Raw genomic sequence first — 26,356 nt, 5'->3', positions numbered from 1 at the left:
ATAGAAACATAACGATATGTTTACAGCACGTCTGAAGACAGTGGTTTAGCCGTAGACTAGATCCTCAGTGCCTTGTGTCTTGCTCTCTAATGCCATCACCCCATCTTTTCTTGACTATCAGCTTTTCTGTAGGACATAACGTTTCTGCTGGAATGAACCATGGACGTCAGAGTGTACTGAGTTTATCATAACCACTAGTACATCACCAATGCCCAAGAAATATATCTGTACACGTTTCACATACAAATTTCGCATTTTCCCATCTCTCCATTTACGTCAATGTGATATTAGTCAAATTGGGAACATATGAAGAACAGATTTTGAATCCCTCATGTCACAGAGGAAGAAAAAGCATCTGGTGATTTCCAAAACACTTGACACCTGGCACACATAGCTTCTCTTGTTAATGAATTAATAAGTCCTACAGCGTTGTGCTGGTTTGAAGGAGACTGGCAGGACATTTAATTGGAAAGCTGGCAGCTTATTCAAAGCACAACAAACGTGCCAGAGCTTGTAAAAGTTGACTGTTGACAGAGGCGTTAGCATGAGTACACAGAGATAAACCGCATGCTGAGGCTTCTCAGGTCAGACTGTTTGCTCACTCAGATTAATTCTGACCATGCGTGACCTTGGACACACACACACTGCCCTTCACAGAGCTATAGTTAGACTTTAAGGGGTCGGCACAGTACGTGGCGATACCGATCTCTCTTGTGTTTGGGTCTACCTGCGACATGTCTCTGTTGCCGGCTGTGTTGATTGATTTCTTGCCTTGCTCAATTTTTATCTAGCGTCTATCGCTGTGATATGAGTCTGGTGGCTTCAGGACAATTTATGAAAGAACTCCTCCTACATCCTTGGACATTTTTTCTGTCAAAAACACCAGAAGTGTTGGATAATCAATCTCAGTAGATCTTTAATTCAAAAAGATGGTGATCTCCTCTGAGACCTTGAGGGAATCTAGTAATGCCATTTTGCTGAGTAAATATAATGCTCCAATAGAAACAAATTATGAAAGACAAGCAAAGACAGCACATCAATCTCAGCTTTTGGAAAAGTCGTCTAGCCTTTGTTGGATTAATGATATTGTTCAATCAAGGGGGGATCCACATTATCACTATATTGAGAGAACTATTATAATATACTAAGATATTGATACTGATTTATACATGTCAGCAGATGCGTTGCTTCTCTAAAATAATTCAGGGCTAATATACATATTCAGAGATACAGATTCATGGCATGTGAATGAGCTGTTTTCCATGAGCTAACAAAATCTGAAGTGAGATATGTCTCATTTTTAGATCAGCTGATGAAGAAGCTCTTATAAAGGGTTGTGTCTGCATAGCTGGATAGGCAGAATTTAAGTGTGTGATACTTCATGTTCCCTTACACAGCAGGCACATGGGTCAATTTGCAGGGCTGGACAAACTCATATTTGCAGGAATGGCAACCTCCAACCGTGAGTTTTTTTCAGTCCATTCAAAATGTCACCTGTGTCAATGTCCACATAGACACAAATAGTTGCTGACTTATATTAGAAGCCAGAAAAAGTTTTTAAAATCAGTGAGAAAGAAGACTTTAAGAAAGACCTGTGTATACAGTAGTGAGCAGATTGTTTTCTAGGATGTAATATGATCAGATTATTTTAATTTCGTATGCGTAAATTCCTACAGGGCACAGTCTTGTAAGATTTGTTTTCCAGCTAAATAAAAGTCTGAAAAACCATTAGAGAACATGCTGTCCTGCGTAACAACCTAGTGAAAAATGTTCTTATCTTCCCAAAGCACATCAGGCCTGTTGATCCAGCGGCACAGAAGCAGCTGCAGCAACAGCTGTTTATCTGCATTTTGATATAATGCTTGTTAAATTCGGTACTGTATCTCCATATGTTTTTCTGCATGAGCTGCTCATTTATGCTCCTAACAAAAGCACTGGTTGAAGGCCTGGACTTCTGATACCAAAAGTTTTAATTTGTTAGTATAATTTAGGACTTATGCTTGTATGTTTCACTTTATTGTGCTACTATCAAGGTCCTGATGCAGCAAAGAATAAGTGAACTACTACTGCACCTGAGAATTGCACATCTGCATAATATAGTGCGCTATTAAAGGACAACATCTGCTACCATTGCGTAAATAAAAAAAAAAAGTATTCTTTCCTAGGATTTCTTTCAAAGTTAGCTCAACATTAATTGCACTTCCTTCATTTCCAAAGTAAATTGGCCAGGTATTGTTAGGAGCACATGCTGTCTGGGTCTTTGCTGAAGGTAATAATGCAGATGACTGAACAGAAGTGGTTGCCCCTGCAACACCGGGCAAGTCTTCTGTCTCTTTATGTGGGATCATATGGAACAAATAGATTAAATGTAATTCCGTTTTAATAGCCTGTTTATTTTAGTTTGACGTCATGTTTGACTTATGCAAAAACAAATTACCCTCACATATCTTCTTCAAGCATCTGTGTCACCCTCTGTCTGCCAAAATGCAGTCTGGCCCGCGATGAAGGCCACACACTCATCCAGCTGACAGCAGGAGCTCCTCTCCTCCTTCTCGCTTCTCTCAGCGTGTTTATACAGCATCGCACTGATCAGGTTCCTGTTTGCACTTTTTCCAGGGTGCATAACTGTGAGCTGACAGCACTGACAGCACTTCTGTATTCAGATTTAGCTTCACGGCAGATCTGAGGGCTCGGTTTAGACAATCTTCTTTTCCTCAGTTGCTTCAACGACTGATAAAACTCACAGTCAGACAAACTGTAGTCCTTGGCGGCCTTTGTGTGCTATTTCTGCATACATTCACCAAAAATACGGTAATGGTGCCTGTGAAATTGGAAATGGTCACTCAGCTTGTTCATGTAATAGTGTGTTCCTTTTTCAATAATTGTGAATATCAGAATAAATGTGTAGAAACGGCATAAGAATGAATTAAACATTTAACAAGTTATTCCCTGTTTTGTAGATATTAGTTCACTGGGAAGCATGTTTTGTTAAAAACCAAGACATTTATTTTCAGATTTTTGCATTAAAAGATTGTTTCTTTGCGTAGAAGATGGAGCACATTTGAGTTTTTGTTGGAGAGAGGTGTAGCAGTGAGCTCACTTCAGCTCTCTGGCTCTGGCACATACTTAGATTATAGCTGCCACCAGCGGTGTAAGTCACTTAACTAAACATGTGGCGCTGTGGGAGACGACTCCATGTCTCTGTGATCCTGCCTGCTGCATCACTCTGAGTTGAGTTGGGTTTTTGAAGCATAATGTCGCACAAGCAGGGGTATATTGGCTACTGGAGCAGTGCTAGTTTTCCTGGTGGGCCGTCAGAGAAAAGCAATAGTGTTGCACACCAGCTGTCTCGAATCAGGCATGTTTGTAGCTGGATCATAAATTCAGTCAATCTTTCCTCCTGGGCCAAATTGTATTTGGTGCATTCTACATTTTACATGCTGAGCTGACAAAAACTGATTTAAAAAAAGGGAGTCTGTCCTGGAATTTCTCTAACATTGTTAAACTCAAGATAGACAGTTTAAACAAATTGCATCAAACGCAATCTTCCTCTTTGTCAGACCAGGTGCCGACATATCCACAATGCAACACTGTAGCTGACAGTTTGAGTGTGTAGAAGCAGCTGAAAGTTAACATTTTAAACACCTTCAGAGTTTTTTCATTCTCAAACTTGGTCTTGTATTTAAACCAATTACCACATTGGGTTAATTTCTCAGACTTTACACTGGACCTCCTGGAGCTAAAGGTTTTCTACATATGCAGTAGTACTCCCCAACCCCAGTAAACAGACTTTGATGTGTTAAATCGATGTAGTCCCCCTTTAAGTTAATCAAATCCGATAAGCTAATTAACATTATGCTGCCTTTTGGAAGTATGATAATTTGAATTAACAACATTAACAAGTTATCAAATCCAAGCTGATTATTTTCGACCAAACTAATGCCCAATAGCAATTCACTTGAAGTTGCATTCTGAAAACAGTAAAAGTCTCTGTTAATACACAGCGAAGCAATAACAACAAGATAAACAGCAGGGCACATTTGCCACTCTGCACCAGAGGCAGGACACATCTGTTACTATGGATACTGACAGATGCCTCTTGTGTTACATTATGCAGTTTATTGGCAAAACTATAAGACCCCTGAGGCAGCATGCATGTGCTATACAATATAATGGTTGGTCTTTATTTTTCTGGCATAAACATGACAAGTGGACTTAAGGGAAAGTGTGTTCATATTTTCTAACTTCACATTATATTTTTCATCAATAAAAAGAAAATATATATGTTTAGTATTAATTGAATAATATATAAATTGAGCAGGTATTATTTTAGTTTGGCATTTATAATAATGGCAACTGTATTGGAGGTTTTAGTGTTCACTGCTGGGACTAAATGGTTCCCCGCAAATATAGCAAACAGTGCCTTCTCATGCAGTTATCATTGTCAGCTCTTATGTCACTTAGTTAAACCTTATTGATTTGGTCTCTCCCTACAGTCCCACTGCATTATTAATTATTTCTGTTGGCAGATTTACACAAAAGACTCAAACTGTTGTCTGGCCTTAATGGTTTTACACTTGTATGTATTACAGCCAACGCTATGTATAAACTATTTAGAAAACACACTGTACTGTTATTATAACCATTTAGAATACACAGTACCTCCTCTTTAACTACTGCAATGAAGCAAGAGCTGAGACTCTGCCAGTAATATATTTATTTTCTTGGAAATATAGTGTGAAAGTAAAGCATTGTGTTTACTGCAGTTTATACAGTGACCCCAGCTAACGATACACGAAAGCTCCTGCTGATCTGACCCTTTTTTTTTTTTACCACAACAAGCTGGTGTGGATGGCACAATGCAAATCACATCAGAGCACAAATGGGTTGTGAAGCATATGAGCATTTCTGAGAAAATGTACGCCTGGTGTGCATTTACAGCACCAAACTGCTGAATGTTATCTCGGCAGAGGGTTGTTCAAAGCTTTGTTTTACCATACTATTGAGCACAGTAACGGTTCCGAAATGTGCTCTGAATGCATAACTAATTTTTCAGCAGGGGCCAGTTCTGTTTTTAAGGCCCGACTTCTCATCACAACTGTTTGCACATCCAGTCAAAGAGGCTCATGAGCAGCTGTTAGGAGGGACATGAAGACATCGAAAGGTACATTAAATATGTTTAACAAGACCTCCTATGAAATATACACAATTCTTTGAAATCTTAAAGTCTTAAAGGTCTCCAATTATGCTATTTTTAGGCATATATTATGGGTCTCAGATATATACAAATATATAAAAAACATGTCTATGATGTGTTTTGCTCAAAATACCAAACAGATCATGCATTTTAGATATCCCTCATATCTCTCTATTTCAGGCCTGTTAGAGAACTGCAGGTTTGGGGTCCTTAGCTTGTGCCTGCTCAGAATTCTACGAGACTCTCAGCTAAATGCTGCCGTGATTAAATGCCATATCATGTTCCAAACCACATCAAGCATTATTTCTGAAACAGTATGGAGCTCAAATGCTTTCTCTCTTGTGGGTTTACCACAAGGTGAGTTCCTTTTTATTTCCTGCTTTTTTACACATACTCTCTCCAGTACAGGTTAGCTCTGAGTGTTGGCGATGCTTGCTAATGTAAACAAAGACCATATAACCTCCAAAACACGTCGGGTATAGTTTCTGATAGCAACGTTTCTGATAGTGCCGTGGGTCCACATTTCTGATATTACGTCATATCGGACGCAAATCTGGATGAGCTCCGTTGTACAGTACTCCCGTTTTTAGAGATTTGGGTACGGAGGAAAAGAGAGAGGGTTTTGTTTTCTGACACTTGGTGAGTTCCCTGGCACACCGGGGACACATATTTATATATAAAATACATCAAAAAGTGCATTTTGCATGATAGGTCCCCTTTAAGAAAGGAAATGCATGCACCACATTCAAGGTGAAGTTTAGCATTAAGCAGTGTGCCCAGTTGGTGAAACGGCACCTCTTAAAAGTGTCAGTCTGGTCTTGGACTGATCCGGGAATTTAACCGGCAACCTTCAGGTACCAGACCAAAGTCCCTGTCTGAACCCAAGATATGTCTAGTTTTTACATGTAGTATTTTCTCTGAAAGTCTAACACAGAAACATCAGGAGCAGCTTTATACTGTAGCTATACTTGCTTTTTTCTGCAGACTGTAATTTGTACTAGGAAGGGTATTAGCTGTACAATGAAGATGCAGCATCATCCTACTGGCCCGGCGAGCAGAAATGCTTGTAAGAGCAAGGTTTCGGAATAGGAAGAAACAACAAGTAGACTCATGCAGCACAACTCCTCTATAAGGCTTGTCACATTGGCAAAGCTTGATTAATATTTGCAGCTTAGACTCAGCAAGAGTACACAACATGCACATTAATTATTGCTCAGTTCTCCGGGCTATACGTTGCCAGAGTCTTGCAAGTATTTTCATACTGCACATTAATTGCTGAATACATTAGTTTTCATTTGTAAGTAAGGGCATGAAGTGTAGGGAAGTGGCTGTAAAGCGGAGAAAGTGCTTATCGAACCCTTATAATAATAAACCCTGCATACTGTAAACTCTTGGAGAAACAATCATGTCAGCAGTAATAACTGATGTTCATATACTGCACACTAATGAAAAATAGGAGGGGGAAATAAGGTGAAGTATTACACTTACTGGAACTAGGAATTTCTTTATCTCCTCCAAGGCGTGACTCATGCGCGAATAGGCCTCTCCAGGTGGAGCAAAGACTTCAATTAAAACGTGTAGATCATTACTCAGATGGGCGTATTTGGCCTCCCCGCTTTTCCTTAATTCTTCTTCCTGTGAAAAAACAAAAAAGCAAGTCAAATATGTGTACAGATAAAATAGAAACCCAATATGCATTTCGAGGTTGTTTGGGTTAGTGGTAGTAATTACAATATTGCACACCATTTGGATTTTGGAATCAGTTTTTTATATTGTACTGCATATTGAATAAAACAAAGCAAGTAGTCTATGCTGATGAATCATTATGAACTGTTGATTATATCTTCCAGTATGTGTGTACAACAACAACTAAATATATGATGGATAACACATATTTTCTCATGTTTTTTAATTACTATAGACTCGAAATAGGAGTGCATTATGACTTGTTTTGGGCTTGAAATTCAAAGTTTAGGAATTAGGCCTAGCCTGACTTTACTTGAGACTTGACTTGGGACGAGTGCAAAGTCAATTGGATACTTCACCAGTTACCAGATTGTTTACACAGTTCATGGCAATCCATTCAATTGTTAAGATATTTCAAAATTGGTCGGGCCAAAAACTTGCTAGCCTGGTTAAACATTTGTATTGAGCCACAAAATATTCCTGCTGTACAATCATTTTGAAAATAAAGATGTTTTGCTATGAGACACAACACAACCTCTTTTTCCTCCTTTCATTACAAACATGTATTAGACAGACATGCTTTAACCAACAGTAACTTTTGATTTAGTTTCAAGTCAAGGAGACACTTGAGAAATCACTACATTCATCACTGTAGTACCCACACAAAAACATCTCTGAATGATATGTGGCCTTTTCTTCACTTGTGTAAGGAATATGTCTACTTCCAAAGAATAATTACTGCTCATCTGACAACTACACTAAAATAACCTGACAAGAATAACGGAGAAATAGTACAGCTCAGTCACATATTTGGCACTAGGGATGCTGTTAGGGAATGTGTTTTTTTTTTCTTCTAGAAATTGCATTTGGTGATTCTTTGTCAAGAAAGCTCTGCAGGCTCGGCTCCAAAACAGCTCGGGGAAATGTTTAAATGGATTGACATCCTGTGCCTGAGACATGGCATATAGTTCATGTCATCGTGATGGACAGTAAATGATGAATTTGTGACCAAGTGGATGTGGGGGAAAAAATCAAGGAACAAGACAGAAATAATTCCCTCTGAAAAAGCATATATACAGTTACAGTTTAGGAAGGAACATCACATCATGAGCAGGCTGATTATCTTTGGGCATTTCATTTTCAGACAGCAAGGCAAAAAGAAAGATTAACGAGGTAACGAGGAAACGAGGTGCAGCTGGGGAGGCAGCAGACTGATTAGCAGATGAAGGACAGGTGTGCCAGCGAGTACAACACACAGGGGATGCCTGGTGGACAGGTGAGGCATGACACGTGTGATCAATAAAACAGCACACACACACACACACACACACACACACACACACACACACACACACACACACACACACACACACACACACACACACACACACATCAGGGAAATGATGCGGGCACCTCCATGACGAAGACAAACAGTAGGTGCCATGGGATTTCTGTCTCTACATTATTGTCAGATTACTCCCTTTACATTGACAAGAACACTGGCCTCTTTCTCTTATCAGTAATTCCATTTTGTCACTGTGAATGGCGTTAAACAAAACTAAGATATTTCATCAAAATGATCAAATTAAAACAAAAGAAAATGTCCTGTGTTTCAATGTATATCTGGCTGGTTAAATGCCTCATGCTAATTCTAGCCCCTTCTGTGTGTTCACTTCAACTCCACACTATCAGTTAAATAAATCCTTAAAACAAAAGAGTTCCACAGGATAAATGAGGTAGGGGCAGGGAGAAATAAATTAGGAATGCAGAGAGGTGTTCAATTTGGATAGGGGGCTTTGATTTAAAGAAAGTCTACCAGAAAGCACTGAAGTGAGGAAAGATGTCAATCCATGCTCCTAATGCAAACTGTTCAAAAGTCTGATGGCAAGAAAAGCCCAATCGTGATTCAGTCTTAGTCTTAACGGAGTCCCCAAGGGGCCCCTGCCTGAGGCTCACACTAACTTTAACGGCCTAAAGGATCTGTTATATAGCTCGGGGCCAGTCCTTACTATGTTTTAAAGAGACCAGTTGAATCATGAACTTTTTGTTGTGCAAATAATAGGAAGTGATGTCAGACCTTGTGGGTACGTTTTGTCATCTTGTATTAGTTGCAAAAGCCGCTGCTACTTAATTAACAATTTAGGGATTATTCATAATGCCAAAATACATTTTGTTGGAACCTTTGTGTATTCGTACTGCACTGCAACAATTGGGTGTTGAGTGTTTAGCTCAAGGACACCTTGATGGTGGCTGTTAAGAGAAGCTAGAGAGCCACTCACCAAGCCAATCTGGGGATTCAAACTTTTGTCCTTGCATCAGAGGGCTGTTATCTACCCTAGAGGAGAAATCAGCTTTAATTAAAAATCACTCCTACAATTTCATCAGGCTTCCCATTCACTGTCAGAGAGCTTAAGTCATCATGGATCAGATCAAAACATGCATGTGGGCGGATGATCGTGTCCCCAAGTTGTTTCAATAGTTTGTCACTGGAATGTTCTGGAGACTTTTACAGACAGGGCAGCACACTGAGATATACATCAGTAACCATGACTGCAATATGCCTGTATTAAACCCATCAATACTTTATGTTTGCACTTATATAAGGAACTGAAGAATCTCTCTGACCTTGCAGTGTTTGCTTGCAGCGGTGTTCTAAGAGGACTCTCAGCCTCTACACACACCATATTAACCAATGTAGTGCACAAGGTGTTATATTGACCATATGGTCCATTATGTGTTGGTGGGCTGTTCTGATGCGAAATGTCCCAACATGAGACAATACCCTACGGCTAGACGGATGCGCCCAACTGACGAACAGGATGAGATGGCAGAGATGTGTGATGACAACTTTTGCTTGTTGTGAGACTTTTGCTGTGTCTGTCCCACACTGTGACCAGCTGCCTGGAGTGACAGGCAGACGTTCAGTCACGACCTTTAGGTGTCAGTCTCATCACAGAGTCCTTCAGACTTGCCCAGACTGTACACAAAATCGATATGGCACACAGGAAACACCGAGCTAAGGCAGATCGTTACAAAGCTGACCAGTAAGAGACTGTTTGGGGTCTATTATTTTCCTTTGTGCTGCACAAAGCTCCGTGAATCTGACTCAGACTGAATCTCCAGGTGAAACAAGCAGTACGCCATGTTACTCATACTGGCACTGAGTAATGACTCACAACTCTTTTCTGGAACCTGTAACTTGCTACCTGATCTTTTGTAGTTTGCTGCAAACTTCACTACTTTAATACACTTACCAAAACCTGTTCCAGCAACAATACTGTACTCTTTTCTTGCTTTTTAATGTAATATTTTGTATATATACGTTGGTGCATTGAACTAACCTTCTTGTTACCTCACTGTTCTAATAGTTTCAAAAACAGCATCCATCGCAAACACTCTCTGATACTAAATGTCCGTGTTTATTGTATTTCACCATATCAAATAAACCTTCAATAAATATAAATCATGGATATAATAAATTATAAAAAGTCATTTTGCATGATGTGCTGTGTAGTGCAGAATCACATCTTTATTGATGCATGCATGTAAACCATTGTTTAGCGTATAATGCACCTCTTTCCTTCATTTATCACACTGCAGACAATGCGGCACACGAGTGAACTGAATAGACTTAGTGGCAGGATGCCAAAGTTTTAAATGAACTCTTGCACCGGCCAAGGCCCATTCATATGTGATGGTAAAGAAACGTTTCATTGCACTTACTCGGACTGAGAGACAATTGATGCAAAAACGTATTACCCATACTTTCTAATTACAAAGCCATCCATTTGTTGAATGATACAAAAGCTTAGTCATCCGGAAGATTACATGGTTAACATGTCCACTTTTACAGGCACATATAATTAAATCATAACCTGATGCTGTAAAATATGTATAACTACAGTATATAGCAATTATATCAATACACTGCTGTGATTTTATTACAACAAGTCCATCAAAACTGGACTCAACTCTTTCTGCTTAAGAACATCATGTGAAATTCAGAATACCTGAAAACACATCTACAGCTCCAGTTGTATAGCTCTTACTATTAAGTACATGACAACTAAGCCAACTCTGAATTCTGATTAAGATCATTGATATGGTTGAAAGCCCCAGAATAGCAAATAAATCCACCTTAAAGGTAGGGTAGGTAAGTTGGAGAAACCGGCTCGAGATACACTTTTTGTTATATTCCATGGAATGCTCTTAACATCCCGATAGCAATGAATATCTTAAGTGCTTTGACAAAAAATCCATAAAAAAATGTCATCTGTGGAAGCCGTAGTACTGTAAAAAGCACGACCAATCATTTTAGCCGGCCCGGCTAAAATAACTGGATGGCCTACCTGCCTGTCAGCCTTCCATCTGTGCACACACTTATCTCGTGCCCTCATTGGTCATGTGCGCGTTTGTGTGTGTTGGAGGAGGGGCTCTGTAAGGAAGTGGCAGATTTTTTCCGGCTGTGTATTTTCAAATTCTAGCGCACTCGAGCTGGTTTCTCCAAAATTACCTACCCCACCTTAAAGCAAAGATGATATTTTCTCAACTAAACTGCATTTAATATGTACAAATGACCAAGCTGAAATAAGTTGTATGTCAACAGCAACATTAGCTTTCATTGTGAGTAATCTTTCTCTCTACCTGGCAAATGTAGGTCCAATATTCTTTCTCTTTTAGCTCTGTTTTTGCTCTCTACCATCTCTTGAGGGAAATGTCTGACTCCTTAACTGCTAAATGCCTCAATATGTTCACCAGCTAGGCACTTACTGTGTCAGTCTGCTGTTTGATGCTCAGCAGGTAGTATAGTTTGTGAGCTTTAAGACCTTTTGTTCTAAACTAAAAAAAAACTCTGCCTGCCGTGGCCAAAAGGATGCTGAGACAGTGAAACAATGAGCTGAAACTGACTATAAAGTTATGTGAAGCTCAAGGTTGCTAGATTTTTAAAATATACATACTGTAGCTACAAATCTTTGCATTTTAACGTCACCAATATTTTCTACATTTGATCGACATTTATTGTAAAAGAGCCACTTTAAACATTTTCTTGATGCTATAAAATGCAGCTCCAGTTTCACCAAAGAGGTGGCAACACTGCAAGTCTTTTGTCATGTCTAAATGTCTGTATCTGAGGCTACAGTAATAATAGCATTGTAACTCTATAGCGGCACACAGATCTGTTAAAAGCGTGAACACCAGATACAGCACGCTGTCTGTGTACACGCTCGGATAACTTTGGCTCCAGGGGAACACCAGTCAGCAGGATAAATGACTTTGGCAAAAAGATTCATTACTCCGCATTCATAATTGACTATTACAGAATATGCTATTAAACACCATACAGAAAAGCATTCACATTTTCTTCTACATATGTTTGTCAACTGAAAGCTATTAATTCTACTCTGGGTGTTATTCATCTCAGTTACAGCTCAGATGTTGTGGGTTAGAATATTCTTCTGGGCTTTGGTAGAATTTCAAGTGCTTCGTTTCTGTAAATATTTACTCTTGATATCTCGAACCAGCCCAACAACTATATTTCAACACAAATCGATATCTTACCTTGCCTTTATCCCTCATGGACCCTTTGCCGAGGATTGACATCTTGACTCCCGTCTCCTCCTGTAGTCGTTTCATGGAATTTCCCCGTGGTCCCAGCAACTTTCCGACAAAATTAAACTGTGACACAGGAGGAAAAAAAGCAATCAGACGCCTTCTCAACGCTTCCAACATTATGTATAGGAAGACGACAAAATGGAAAAGACATGTTTTTCTGAAGACAGTCTTTATGTGTTGGAAGCTAAATGAATTTAATACATTCGTGAAAAGGTTAACCATAAAAGATGTCGGCTGCATGACCATTACTCAACTTTTATCAATATAATCTCCCATTCCAGTCGCCATTTATCATGCGAGAAAAATCTGTAGCCTATGATAAATCAATATAAATGTGCTCTGTGTGTAGCACATTAAATGGGAGTGGGACTCGTATGCACCCACCCATTTGCTTGAACTGTGCCCTGGCTAGTCATGTATTTTATAAGTGTTTAGGGTCATCTATGTCGTGCAGAGAAAACGAGAAAAGGAAACATGGGCTCAAACCAATAACATTCCTGAGACTGTTCCAGAGGTCAGTGCTGAGATAAAGTCAGTAATAATGAGTTTCTTCCCAATGGGAAATTAAGTAATACTATCCAGATGACAAACGATCAGATTCAGGCCTCGGGGCTCTGACTATCATTCCCCTCTCGCTGTGCCCCAGCTAGTGTTCACATTGAGAGCGGTAGCTCTGGGTGGTTGAAGCCGCAACAATGCTAAGATTAGCGGTAATTAATCTGAGAGATAAGACTCACATCTGAAGTCAAATGGGTAGTTTCTGAACAAAATACGAGCAAAAGATCAATTAAGCAACACGATATTACTTAAAATACGGCCATAAAAGTTACATGTACCAGCTCACACACTCTTTTTTTTGTATTATTATGAATGGTTTGACCTTCAAATGTTAGCTTCTAGATGAGATGATAAGAGCCCACCTCCCAGGCTGAACAGGTGGTCAGCCGCCCACCACAACACACTGGCCAACCCTAAAATGATATTAACCTTTTCACGAAGCGGCTTCTCCCACTGTGGCTGGCTGGATAATAACTTTAGTGCCAGCTGTGTGGCTGCTGCAAGACAACTCCGACAACTGCACACTCAGCTCATTTCATGAACATCATTAACATCAAGAGTGAGCGCTACATCTCAGGTTAGGGAGCCGCCTGGGGACGCGGAGATGAGAGCATCTTCTAAAAAAAGAGAAAGAAGAGTCCCTACTGTCCTTGGCTGTCCTCTGATCTGAATGATTAAGGCACCTACGTGGACGCCTTTCTTCACAGGGGTTGCTTTGACAGGACTATCCTATAGCTGACAGGGAGCTTGAGAGCAGATGGTCGCTGCAGCTAAGTCGAGAACGCGCACTGGGCGGTAGAAGAAGAGTGGCCTGTTTTCATTAAGCTAATGAATGTCTGGAGCCACTCTGCTGCTCCATGGCGAGCGATTTAGGCTTCAGAAAGGGGCATGGTTCGGTGTTAAATGAGGTTTGAAATGATGCAATGTGCCCCCCGCAGGCTCGACACTGATAACTATGCAGATATTAGATGGAAGTGTGTTGGTGGATACAACAATTACCCACAAAGACATTTGAGACATTGAACAAAAAGTGATGAAAGTTAATTTGATCTACTTATTTGTACTTCTAAAAGTGCCATTTCTGCATGAAGGACAAACAGTTAGTTGAGAACTTTTGCTCAAGATAAATTCTAATGTATTAATCTCCATATTCATTGTGAAAAGTAATTTTAATGAAGTTCTTTGTTCAAGTCTACAGAGCTTTGAGTAGGAGGTGAAGGTTGAGTCACGTCACACTAATGTAAATCTGCAAACCTGCTAATGCATCTGAGCAAAGGACTTTCCACAAGACCCTCAGTGAATGAGGACTGTTGTATGTTGGTGTTTTGAAGAAGATGATAATCTTTGAAAATCTCACAATGGACAGGTATCATGGCCTTAAGAGCTCAATGCATTGCAACATAATAAAACATCTGCAAATGGAGTTCATACCCCATTTTGACAGAAAATATCCACCGTGATGAACCCAAAGCAAATACAGAAAACACGACCAGATACAAAAACCCTAGCCAAATACAGAAATGCCCTGCATATACAGAAAATGAAAGCAGTTATTTCCATAAAACCATTCATGCTCACACCTACGGTCAATTTAGAGCTGCCGATTAAATAATCTGCAAGCATTTTCATTTATTCAATTTATTTATTCTTTATTTACTTTAATAATGTTGTGCTGGAGTCAGGTTTGATAAATGACATTGGTTTAAAACATCACATACTGTAAAGCAAGTCTGCACATTTACAAGTCAGGGTTATGTTATAGGTCATTGTGGGTATTCTCCGTATACTGCACATTTTCTCTAACTCTGATTGAGACTTTTTGAAGCACACAGACTTATCGTTTTCTTTTGAACCTGTGATGCCTCACAACACCCCTGAGCGGGACCTTTTTAATATTCATTCAGACTTTGGCGAGTAAAGTCTGGCAACACTGTATGGCTTATCTTATACATTATGTAAAACAATATAACCACTGCTGTCTTAGAGATGATTTATTTATTTGTTGAAAGAAACCCTGTTTCTGCTGCAGGCTTAAGCATTCTATCTTTATTTCATACCACGTCACTGCAGTGCCCTACAAGCCCCGAGATCTCTGTAAACACACAGGAGCATCCCAGCCGGGTGTCGGAGCAGCCTACAAGAATATTTTTCCATACACTAAAAATAATGATACTTGGTTAGATTTTACACTCTTATGACCCTGATTCTTTAACGCTAATTTTAAAGTAATACTAGATGTGAAAAGAAAGGCCTAAGGAAGCCGCAACAATGCTAAGATAAGTGGTAATTAATCTGAGAGGTGAAACTCACATCTGAAGTCAAATGGGTAGTTTCTGAACAAAATATGAGCAAAACATCAATTAGGAAACAACACTATTTTGTACTACTTAAAATACGTCCATAAAAGTCACATGTGCAAGCTTTTTTTTAAATAATTGTGAATGGTTTGACACACAATAAAAAGCCTAAGGAAGCAGTCACATAAATAGAAACTAGGAAACCTTGGGAAGATTTTAACTTTATAACCAGCCTGTGTCTCTGCTGTAGTATAAAGTCAGTTCCCTAGAAAGCGAAAACTATGGAAATGAGGAACCTAAACTTCTTCAAGGTGCTGCAGATCTAATAAGACAAAAACCTTTATCGGCTTAAGGTCTAAAAATGTGCGTGGTTGCCTCCCTGTAATGCATTGCAGCGGGGCCAGGCAAGATTTGCAGATGTCCAAAGGCACTTTCTGCCAGAGTTGCGAGATGTGCTATTGGGGGAAGTCCAGGTCCGGTCTGATAGGAGGATTAAAGCCTCAGGTAGAGGTTTAGGCTATAATGACAGCTCTGGATGACTGGGCAGTGAGCGTGTCCTCGGACCGTGTCCTCTCAGCTCCGCAGACATTAGAGGAAGCAGGAGGGAGGGGATTTAATGCTCACCTGGTTCACTGGTAAAGGTTTAAAGACAGGGATACCAAACTTGCTGTACATGGGTGCCACTTTTAAATATATATAAACAATAAAGTCCCATAACTTATCTTTCTTTGAAATTATTACATTTAAAATGATATGACTTATATCGGACAAATTAATTACTGCATTTAATAACTGTAACGGCATTTTAGATCTAGTTGGGTAACTTTTGAAAGAGCTTAAAAAACCTTAAACATAGCTGGAATTAATGATTATTTATTAAGCATAAACGGCCCAAACCAGGGACCGAATAGATTGCATAGTTAAGCTCTTTTCATGGCAAATACACATTTATGGGATTGGAATGATCATAATTGGTCTCTATCTTCTGCTCTTAATAGTTGTCTTCCCAGACTCTTTCCTCCCTTAATACTTTGATAAAAAATCTCAATAAGTCTTTTTTAATGTTTTTTGTAATGCACTCTGGCCCCTTATTTCAATTAAAGTACAGACATATATTTTTTTAATCAATTACTTTGCAATGTGCATTAGGAGATTGATTGGCAGGCCACTCAGCACCCTATCTAAAAGGCAAAGTTAAGCATCATTGTATTAAGGTATGACTTTAAAACTGTTGACTTTGTTGAGGGTGTTTTCTCTGGTGAAAATATGACTCAAACCTATTTTCGCACACCATACTGTATGTTCTAAATCTTCACAGTTGCTACAGTATACATTTCACAGAAAGATGAGAGTAAACCAGTTCAAATCTAAAAAATAAGTATAATTGTCTGTTCATTTGCAGAGGATAGCGAACCTAGATCTTCCCATCCTAACCGACATCTTCAGCTAACAGGAGCAGAGTTTTCTGGTAAAACTGTAACAACTCCCATTAATGCGTGTAAACCCTGAACAGTCACCCAGATGGATTCACACACACACACACACACACACAGAGTAAACAAAACAAATATCAGGATCCCTGTATATTTGAACAGGTGACAAACACCTTCAGCCAAGATCAATACAGATGAGCAGCCATCGATGCCAAAGTGCTGAGAAGCTACACAAGCTGTTTAAGACCATGAAAGTGTTCCAGGCAAGCTGCGTTCTGCTGTCAGAGCAGCAGATACATAGCTTTTCCAAAGAAAAAATATATTTATACAACCTTCGTGCACGTCTCTAACAAGCTACGGCTTTTAAATGACTAACGACAAACACCATTTATTTGTTCTAAATTGAATCTCATCCACTTTTGTAACAGCGAGCCAGAGCTTTACAAATCCTGCTCAAAATAAAACAACAGAGAATTTCACTCTTTCTTAGCTGTAAAGTATTCTATCCATAATGAGACTAGATACCATTTGGTATTGTAATCTTAATAAATGGCAAATGTGTTGACTATTCTTTGTTTTAACGCTGCATTTCAGGTAATTGTTGTCTTTTTCTGAACTTTGCCTTTACTCAGTTTGTTATTCATATCCACATTACTAATGAGTATTCAGTCAAAATAGGATTGTGTCCATCCTACAATATTGTCGCAATAAATGAAATGTATTCCCTAAATGTGGTTCATAAGAGTGGTGAGAGTGGACCAAAAAGCAAAGTGCCAGAGTCCGTAATCCATCCTTACAAACACTGAGCTTCATAACATGTCATTTGATACATTGTTTTTGATTAGAGCTGTTTTAATGAGGAGGCAAATGCTTTTCAAAGCATTTATTCCTTTATTATGTTTCCTCTGTTCTTCATAGCGGTCTCACCAAGTGTTGCAATTTGTTTAATTGTCTTCAGCTGTGGTCTAGTCTTCCATTGTTGTTGTTCACTGCATTGTGGGACAATATTGTTAATCAGCAGCCCACTTCAAAATCAAGTGAATTTATGCTGCGTGCTGACATTTAACTAGATGTTGTCACATTTCCAGAACGAATGCCCTTTCTACTGAAATCCCTGTTTAACGTTATTATATCTCATCGTGAGCAGCAGTGTTGCAGACAAAGTCATCACACAAACATTGACTCAGTGAAATCCCAAAGTGGAACTCTGACGTTATCGTACAAGTGCTGAAATGTTATTCACCCTCAGTACTCCCTCTACTGTATTCCTCACTTATCTAGACAAAACACCTTTCCACATGTAGGCCTTTCTTTGGCACACTGACATCTCTGCAAGACAAACATGGAATTCCTCTTAAGGTAGAGCACCGCTGCTGCACTTTATAAAGGTCACTATAACCCGAGACCGATAAGCTCAAAAATAGGGCACCCAAAAGGACAAAATACACTTTAACATGTTGTGCGATGCGTTTGTATGTACCTGCAGAAGGGATGGTGAAAGCCAATACCCCATAAAAGGTTATACTTTAAAAACAAGCTTGTTTAAATGTTATAAGAGCAGAAATATGGCCATTATGTGTCTAACTAAAAGTGACGCATATATACAGGTGCAGGTAGTCCCAGCACTGGACTCAGAGAAGCAGACAGTATCGGCCATTGAAAATCCATTTCATGCCCCAAGGTTATGAGATGCTAATCAAGCTGTCTCATTAAACAGCAGAGGATAAATTCTTGTTAGGCTATAATGAAAATGACTATGCTGCTTAATCATCTTCTTTTATTTTTTTTTGCTGAGTAAATAGTCGTATCAGTGTACAATATCAAGGCTTCCTTAAGGTCGCTGTGAGTGTATCATTTGTTTACGTGTCAAAACCTGACGAGTACAGATGTACCTGGTGTTCTGCCGTCAACCGAGATCAACTCTGTTTCAAGGTTTCGTCACTTTTTGAGAGGAGATCAAAGAAAGTGATGGTGAGCTGGTGCAAAGCGCCAAGGCCAACTTATCTTGACAGGCTATACAACAACATCAAACCTAATGTAGATTTTACAGCGAGTGGTGCACAAAACACACAAGTCGCCCCCCCTGTGAATGATGCTTTGCAACTGGGACAGGTCTGTAATGAAATGCATCATCCCTCCAGGTTTTTACAGTAGCTGCAGCTTTAGCAAGTAAATCTAATCACTGCCTATTGTAGACTTTACTATTTTCTTGCATCAAACTGCTTGTTGCTAGCAGACTCTGACCAGAAGGCATATATTATAATGTGTTTTTAGTAGGGCTGTGCAATTAATCGTATTTTAATCGCAATTACGATTTTGGCCTGCCACAATGACGAAAACAACATAATCGAAAAAAACGATTATTTTGCTTTGCTAGGTTGTGACAGTGCACTGCAACATATTTGATCTAATTTATTTTAGTCTAATTTATTTGTATTTATCATATTTACATATGTTTAGTAGCTTGTTGAAGTGCGCTCCAAAATATTTGTTGATCTTGTTTATTGGTATTTATTATTTTGATATTATTTATTTAAATGTAAATATAAATGTATCATTTATTTTATTTATTTTTGTATTGGTTTTTCAGTTGAATTATATGTTCAGGGTAATCAACAGTTAAAAAGATACTGTTCAAATTATTATTTGTATTTGTTTTAATGTTCAATACATGGATGTTTTCAAAGTCAATGAATAATCGTATTTAATATCAATTAAATTGATATCAATTATTGACCAAAATAATCGTGATTATGATTTTTGCCATAATCGCACAGCCTTAGTTTTTAGCTATATTGGAGCAATATATGTATGTATTGTCCCTACTAAAAAAGGTCAATAAACTATAACAATTCTCACAATTTGCCAGTGTTGGAATGGACTAAATGGTTTTGTCTGGTGATGCCAAATAATATTTCAAGAACATTTTATTATTATATGATATACAGTATATACAGGGTTTTGTCCAAACCGGTTAACAGGGGCTCTGCGCCCTCTTACTTTTGACGTGCGCCCTCATACCAAAATGTAGATTTTCCTCTTTAAAATGTTAAACTGATGCCAGAAAACAATATTTATTTTCTTTAAAAACTGTATAATTACTCAAAAAATATGACAAATGATGTCCAATAGATCTATATATATATATTTCAAATGTTTTATGTGATCTCTCAATGAGATCTGAGAAAGTTTCAGTCACTAACTTTGTTGTATTGTAACAAAATTGAATAACATTACCTTCTCATTGCAACTCAGATATGTATGCGCCTGAAGCTTGTTTTGTTATATTGTATCATCATCATCATCAATAAAATGCTACCTAGACCATAAAATGATGCAATACCACAGAACAGACCTTTTTCTCAGCAGGCATGAAATCATTTCAGGAGAATCACAGGTGGAACTAATAACATTAACGATACCTGAGCCCTGTAACTGACCAATGAAATGTAGCCATCAATAATTACACCTGTGTTTTGTGCTGCTATGACATGTCTTCAGTGAAACCTCCCGCAGTGTGTGTGTTACAGTGTGCCATAAAGAATGATTTCATCAGTACTGGTTGTTTCCCTGTTGGATGACATTAATCCTCCATGTGTCACGTCGTCAAATCCGAAACCATGCGGAAGAATTCTCCCCAGTAATAATTTAATTACTTTGCATTTAATTAAGTTGCAGCAATATGGCAGCTGTAAGCACGAATGAGCACTGATAGACTGTTGGAACGTGAAAGAACAGATTTATGACATTTTATAATTTGCCACCGGTGACAGAGAGCAAGACTGGGCATTATTGATTAGCATTGACACAAAGTGAAGTTTCAATGTAAATGTAAGTAAAAAAAAAAACAATTAGTTTGTGACTCTCAGCAGAGCCCATGTTGCTCAAGTAAAAAGCCAAACATCTTTTAAAATCAGTTTTCATGGCAATTAAACCAATTGTAATGTTTGTATCTGTTTTTTTAATAGAATTGTTAAAGAAAACAGACATGACAGGTAATCTGCCTTCTCTCGTTTGCCAATTTTTCAGGTGTAATGAATATTTAAACATGCATTCTTAAAGAGTATTCAACAATACAGGATACAGTAATATGTTTGTTGGAAAACATGTACAGTAAGTGTTGAATTATCTAAATCTAAGTCAAAAATGTGTTTTTAACTTTATGAAATTTGCTGTGTTTTCATCTTACTCATCTTTCCAAGCTCTGCATTACTTTCTTCTTCTTTTTTCATCCTCTTTGCGGGCCGTGCCCCCGATCAAAGAGTTCCTTCATGTGGCTAATTACCATTAACTGAAAGTGCAGTGTTACCAAGATGTTGAAGATAGTGACACAGCAGTGTCTTGATGGCTGCTGACTGTGCATAGGTCACAGAAGTTGTTGTTGGACAATAGCTCTGTCCCTCCGGACTGCTCTGCTTTGCTTACTTTGCAGAGCTGGCACTATTATGTTCATTAAAGAGAACCAGGATTCTGAGCCAGTGTATTGTGCCTGTGAGTATGTTGTTCATGATCATGTGTTTATGTTTTCACAACACATTATTATGACTCCCTTAACGGCGACAACCCAAAACTGGCAAGGCCTTTTTGCATGGTGCAAGGGCTCAGTGGTTCTCAGATTTATTTTTACCCCAAGCTTCACTGGTTTTCATTAACCAGGAGCTGACTCACACCTGGGACACATGATCAATGCCAGAAAGTAAGATAGAAAAAAAAGGACCTACAATCTTTTCATTTAACTCCAAATCTGTTGTCCGTCGTAGTGTTTCAAAAGAATCAGTAACTTTTACATTTTTGAGAGGGAAGAGATTTTCACTTAATGTGAGTGTTAGGTTGTTTAAATAAACTCCTATGTGGGATTACATCAATGAAAACCCCTTAAGAGTATGAAACATACTTTAAAAACATTGCTAGAAGTCTCTAAAAATGTTTATTGCTAGATTTCCATGTAGTATGTGTGCTGTACATTCATGAAATGGTGTCAATGAGAAGCATGTTTGAATAGAACATAGTGTAAAATTGGGCAGAACATGCACTTAATTAGGCAGAAACACAGGGACAGAAAGATATCCCTTATACCCCCTTGTGGGTCTTCTGTTCCCAAGAAACTGTCTCAATTGGCATTTTCTTATGGATCTGAAATCTATTTAATAGAGTGAGGAGTTTCTGAAAACAGCTTAATTACTTTCTCAACACTGATCCTGAGGAAACAGCAAATTGATTTCTATGGAGTGTCCTGAGGGACTCACTGGACTAAAACACATCACCTCTGCTCTTGAAGCCCCTGACATCCTCCTCTAGTCCTTCTCTAATAAGGCCGGGACAAAATCAGTAAGCCACAGTTTTAAAGCCACACATTTTGGCTCAAATTAAATAGCTATAGGAATGAGCTATAGCTATGAAACAAGACGTAGGGGCAAGACTTAACAGAGAAAGGAACTTGACTTGAGTTAGACTGAAAAATGAACGCTGTCAGTGTTTTGTTGGGCATCTCTTCCCCATATAACTCTTAACTGAACACTTACACCAGCAGCGACAACAAGAGAAAAGTGACCAGAAGTGATTAATCTCAAACGAGTGCTTGGAGACAAAAAGTGTCAGATACTTGGGAAGCAGAGAGAAGGTCGACTAAATATGTTAGAGATTTTTAGGAGAGGAGAGTGCCCACTATGTTTTGTGTCAAGACCATTGAATCTGTCCACTCCAGACAGTTGGAGACAACTTGTTGACGATTCTGTCTGTTATCAGGCCTGATGATAAAAGCAGTATTGTTGTTAACTGACAGCGAACATCAGACCCTGCAGGGTTTTTATAATGTGAGGCACTTGCAAGGTCACATTAAAACCTATGATTAGATTGAAAGAATTTGCACCAACAATGACAAGATGCATAAGCAAAGTATTATGTTTTAAAGCTTACAGAAAATGTTGTTTTATGGGCCCCCTAGAATTAATAGACCTGAGTAAAAATCCTAACCAAGCATCCTATATGATCAGAGCCTCATTTTCATTACACCACCATGTAACAAAACGCGGCTATCAATTCTTACAAATCATCATATATCTCATAATCAATAACGCACTTTCAGATACAATTTTAAATGGTTTGACTTAGAGCAACATTGTCAAAATTGTTTACCAGCGGAACAAAAGGATATATAAAAAACAGACAGTAAAGCATGGGAACAGAACAATATTTACAGAAAAGAAAATGACTCCCAAGTGATGTATCTGTCTAACTACAAATCAATGCAGTATTTATTGTACTAGCAGAGCAGGAATTAAGATATGGTCAGTTACAATCTGTGTTGCTACACTGATGCTATTATTCTTAAAGTTTCATCAATGTTCAAATGCGAACCCAGTGGAGCAGGTTTCCTTGATTACAGTGGCAGCAAAGCCTTTGGGTCTCCACAAGCAGCTGCGTGTTGTTGCTTAGCTGCCTGATGGAGCAGCCTCATTAGGCCGCATTTCAAACTTCGTCACTAATGACATTTCACCAGTCAGAATAAGGCGTACTGTGTCACACGGTGATTTATGGTCACTGTTCTTCACTGTACCCTTGAGTGCGTTTGTGCACTAAAAACATAGTGTTTTGATGACTACATCAAATAAGCAGACAGTGCTTGGTGACTTTCTATTAGCCGGTTTGAGGCTCAGTGGGATTTTCAGAGCAAAAGTATTTGTGCAAGGAGGTGAAGAAGGAGGGAGACCTGGTGTGCAACTAGAACTAATGATTTATTATAAGCTCAGATTTCCATTTCTGGTCAGTTTTTTTCCACATATAAAAAAAGGGTCCCTACAGGACAGAGGGGCTAAAGAACTGTTTTGTGTTCTTGATAACTATGGACTGACTCAGCATGTGACGGAGCCCACACACAATAAGGGGCACACTCTGGACTTAATTATCTCAAAGGGTCTGAATATCTCTAAGGTTGTGGTGACTGATGTTGCACTCTCTGATCATTCCTGTGTTTTCTTTGAGAGCTCTATTTCTGTTCACACATCTTTTCAAAAAGAGGCCCCTGCTAACATCTCAGTAAATGAGCTAGTAGATAAAAAATTCAAAATGTTATAGATGCCATTGCTCAAACTAAGGTAAAGGAAGTGACTGGCAAGAAAATATCTCCATGGAGAAAGGCCATGATTGTGAAAACAGAAAAAAGAGAGTGTCGAAAAGCTGAACGCAGGTGGTGAAAAACAAATCTCCAGGTTCATTTTGAAATCTATAAAGAGAGACTTGACTTTTATAATTTGGAATTGAAAATTGCACGACAGCCTTTCTTCTCTGACATCATTGCCAAAAACAAAAACAACGCACGTGCCTTGTTTGCTACCGTTGACAGACTAACAAATCCCCCAGTGTCAGTAGCCTCTGAATTTCTATCCACCAGGGCCTGCAATCAATGTGCCTCCTTCTTCACTGACAGAATTCAGAAAATTACAGTGCCTCTGTATCAGGTACAGCAAATGTTTTGTCCCTGTGTCCACTTAAAATCAATTCAAACACCATGACACAATTCCATCAGATGAATGATAAAAAATCTAGAGGACATTATTCAACTTCTGAAATCCTCCTGCTGCCTTGATATTATTCCAACAGGATTTTTCAAAAATGTTTTTCATTGCATGGCCTCAGATCTACTTCATATAGTAAACAAGTCTCTTCACTCAGGTGTTTTTCCAGAGGCCCTGAAAACTGCAGTCATTAAACCGCTCTTAATCTTAATAATCTAGATCAGGGGTGTCAAACTCAATTTCATCGCGGGCCACATTCGCATAAAGGTTGCACTCAAAGGGCCGGTTGTAACTATATAAATAATACACATCTGAGTTGACAAATATGACATGTGGGGTTCCTCAAGGCTCTATCTTGGGGCCTCTTCTCTTTAACATCTACATGCTACCACTGGCTCAGATAAGGAAAAACAGCAAAATAAGTTACCATAGCTATGTGGATGACACCCACATTTACATAACCATTTCACCAGGAGACTATGCTCCAATTCAAACACTGAGCAAGTGCATTGAACAAATCAATGACTGGATGTGTCAGAACTTTCTCCAATTAAGCAAAGATAAAACTGAGGTAATGGTTTTTAGAGTCAAGGCAGAATGTATAAAAGTTAGCGCTGAGCTTCAGTCTGCAATGTTCAAAACAAATCTAGGTGTAGTCATGGACTCTGACCTGAGTTTCAACAGTCACATTAAAACAATGACTAAATCAGCCTACTATCACCTAAAGAACATTTCTAGGATTAAAAGACTAATGTCACAGCAGGATTTGGAAAAACGTGTCCATGCTTTTATCTTCAGTAGACTGGACTACTGTAATGGTGTCTTCATAGGTATCACTAACAAATCTATTAGAAAGCTGCAGCTAATTCAGAACGCTGCTGCTCGAGTCCTCACTAACACTAAGAAAGTGGATCACATCACTCCTGTTCTGAAGTCTTTACACTGGCTTCCTGTGTGTCAAAGAATTGATTTCAAAATATTGCTGCTGGTTTATAAAGCTTTGAATGGTTTAGGCCCAAAATACATTTCTGACCTACTGCTAAATTATGAACCATCCAGAACTCTCAGGTCCTCTGGGACTGGTCAGCTTTCTGTCCCCAGAGTCAGAACTAAACATGGAGAAGCAGCATTCAGTTATTATGCTCCAAATATCTGGAACAAACTCCCAGAAACCTGCAGGTCCGCTGCAACTCTTACTACTTTTAAATCCAGGCTGAAGACTTTTCTTTTTGCCGCTGCTTTTAATTGATATATTCATATCTTAAACTGCACTGTAACTTTTATTATCTTTGCTTTTTAATGCCATTTTCTTAATGTCTTTCATTTTTGTAAAGCACTTAGAATTGCCTTGTGTTGAGTCCCCCCGTAGGTAGTTAAAGTCATTATTGGGGTTAAACTCCCCTCGTAGGTGGTTAAAGTCCCCTACGTGTGCCGTTTTGGTTTCAAGACCCTGGTTCGCGGAGGACACCAAAAAAGTCCTAGAAAATAAAACTTAAACTTAACTAATGTGCATTTAAAAAAAAGAGGAATAGTTTTGGCGAAAACTAAAAAGGTACCATGGGGTACAGGAATCCGTTTTGGTTTCAAGACCCTGGTTCACGGAGGATACCAAAAAAGTCCTAGAAAGACAAGGTAAACTTAACTATGTGCATTTAAAAATAAAAAAGAGGAATAGTTTCGGCGAAAAACTAAAAGGTACCATGGGGTCAGATTATAATTTTCCAAAGGGGGGTTCGTTTAGCATGAAACACTTGAAATAACTAAAGGACAAGTTAAACAACAAAGTAGAAAGAAAGGGAGGTGATAGAAAACTATTTCTGCTAAAAAGTTAGCAATGAGTCAGACCTAAACATTTCCGATGTGTGTATCTCACACTGCACTGTAACTTTTATTCATGTATCTTTGCTTTTAAATTAGTGTTTTTAGATATCATTTTATAATATGTTTCTTAATGCTCTTAATGTCTTTCATTTTTGTAAAGCACTTTGAATGGCCTTGTGTTGAAATGTGCTATATAAATAAACTTGCCTTGCCTTACCTTACATTGAGTGTTTTATA

General features: G+C 38.7%; 1 protein-coding gene across 1 annotated transcript in view; it reads right to left on the bottom strand.

Annotated features, from left to right (window-relative positions):
* The window catches only part of khdrbs2 (KH domain containing, RNA binding, signal transduction associated 2), a 60,679-nt gene that overhangs the window by 22,565 nt on the left and 11,758 nt on the right, over positions 1–26,356 (bottom strand). Inside the window, exons 3-4 of the mRNA XM_034152530.1 lie at positions 12,443–12,559; positions 6,686–6,832 (exon numbers count right to left, since the gene is read on the bottom strand). Coding sequence (XP_034008421.1) covers positions 6,686–6,832; positions 12,443–12,559 — 264 coding nt within the window. The remainder of the gene's footprint in view (positions 1–6,685; positions 6,833–12,442; positions 12,560–26,356) is intronic.

Source organism: Trematomus bernacchii, unplaced genomic scaffold, assembly GCF_902827165.1.
Source record: "Trematomus bernacchii unplaced genomic scaffold, fTreBer1.1, whole genome shotgun sequence".
Classification (NCBI taxonomy): Eukaryota; Metazoa; Chordata; class Actinopteri; order Perciformes; family Nototheniidae; genus Trematomus; species Trematomus bernacchii.
Note: the sequence above shows the minus strand (reverse complement) of the source record. Positions and strands in the feature narration are given on the sequence as shown.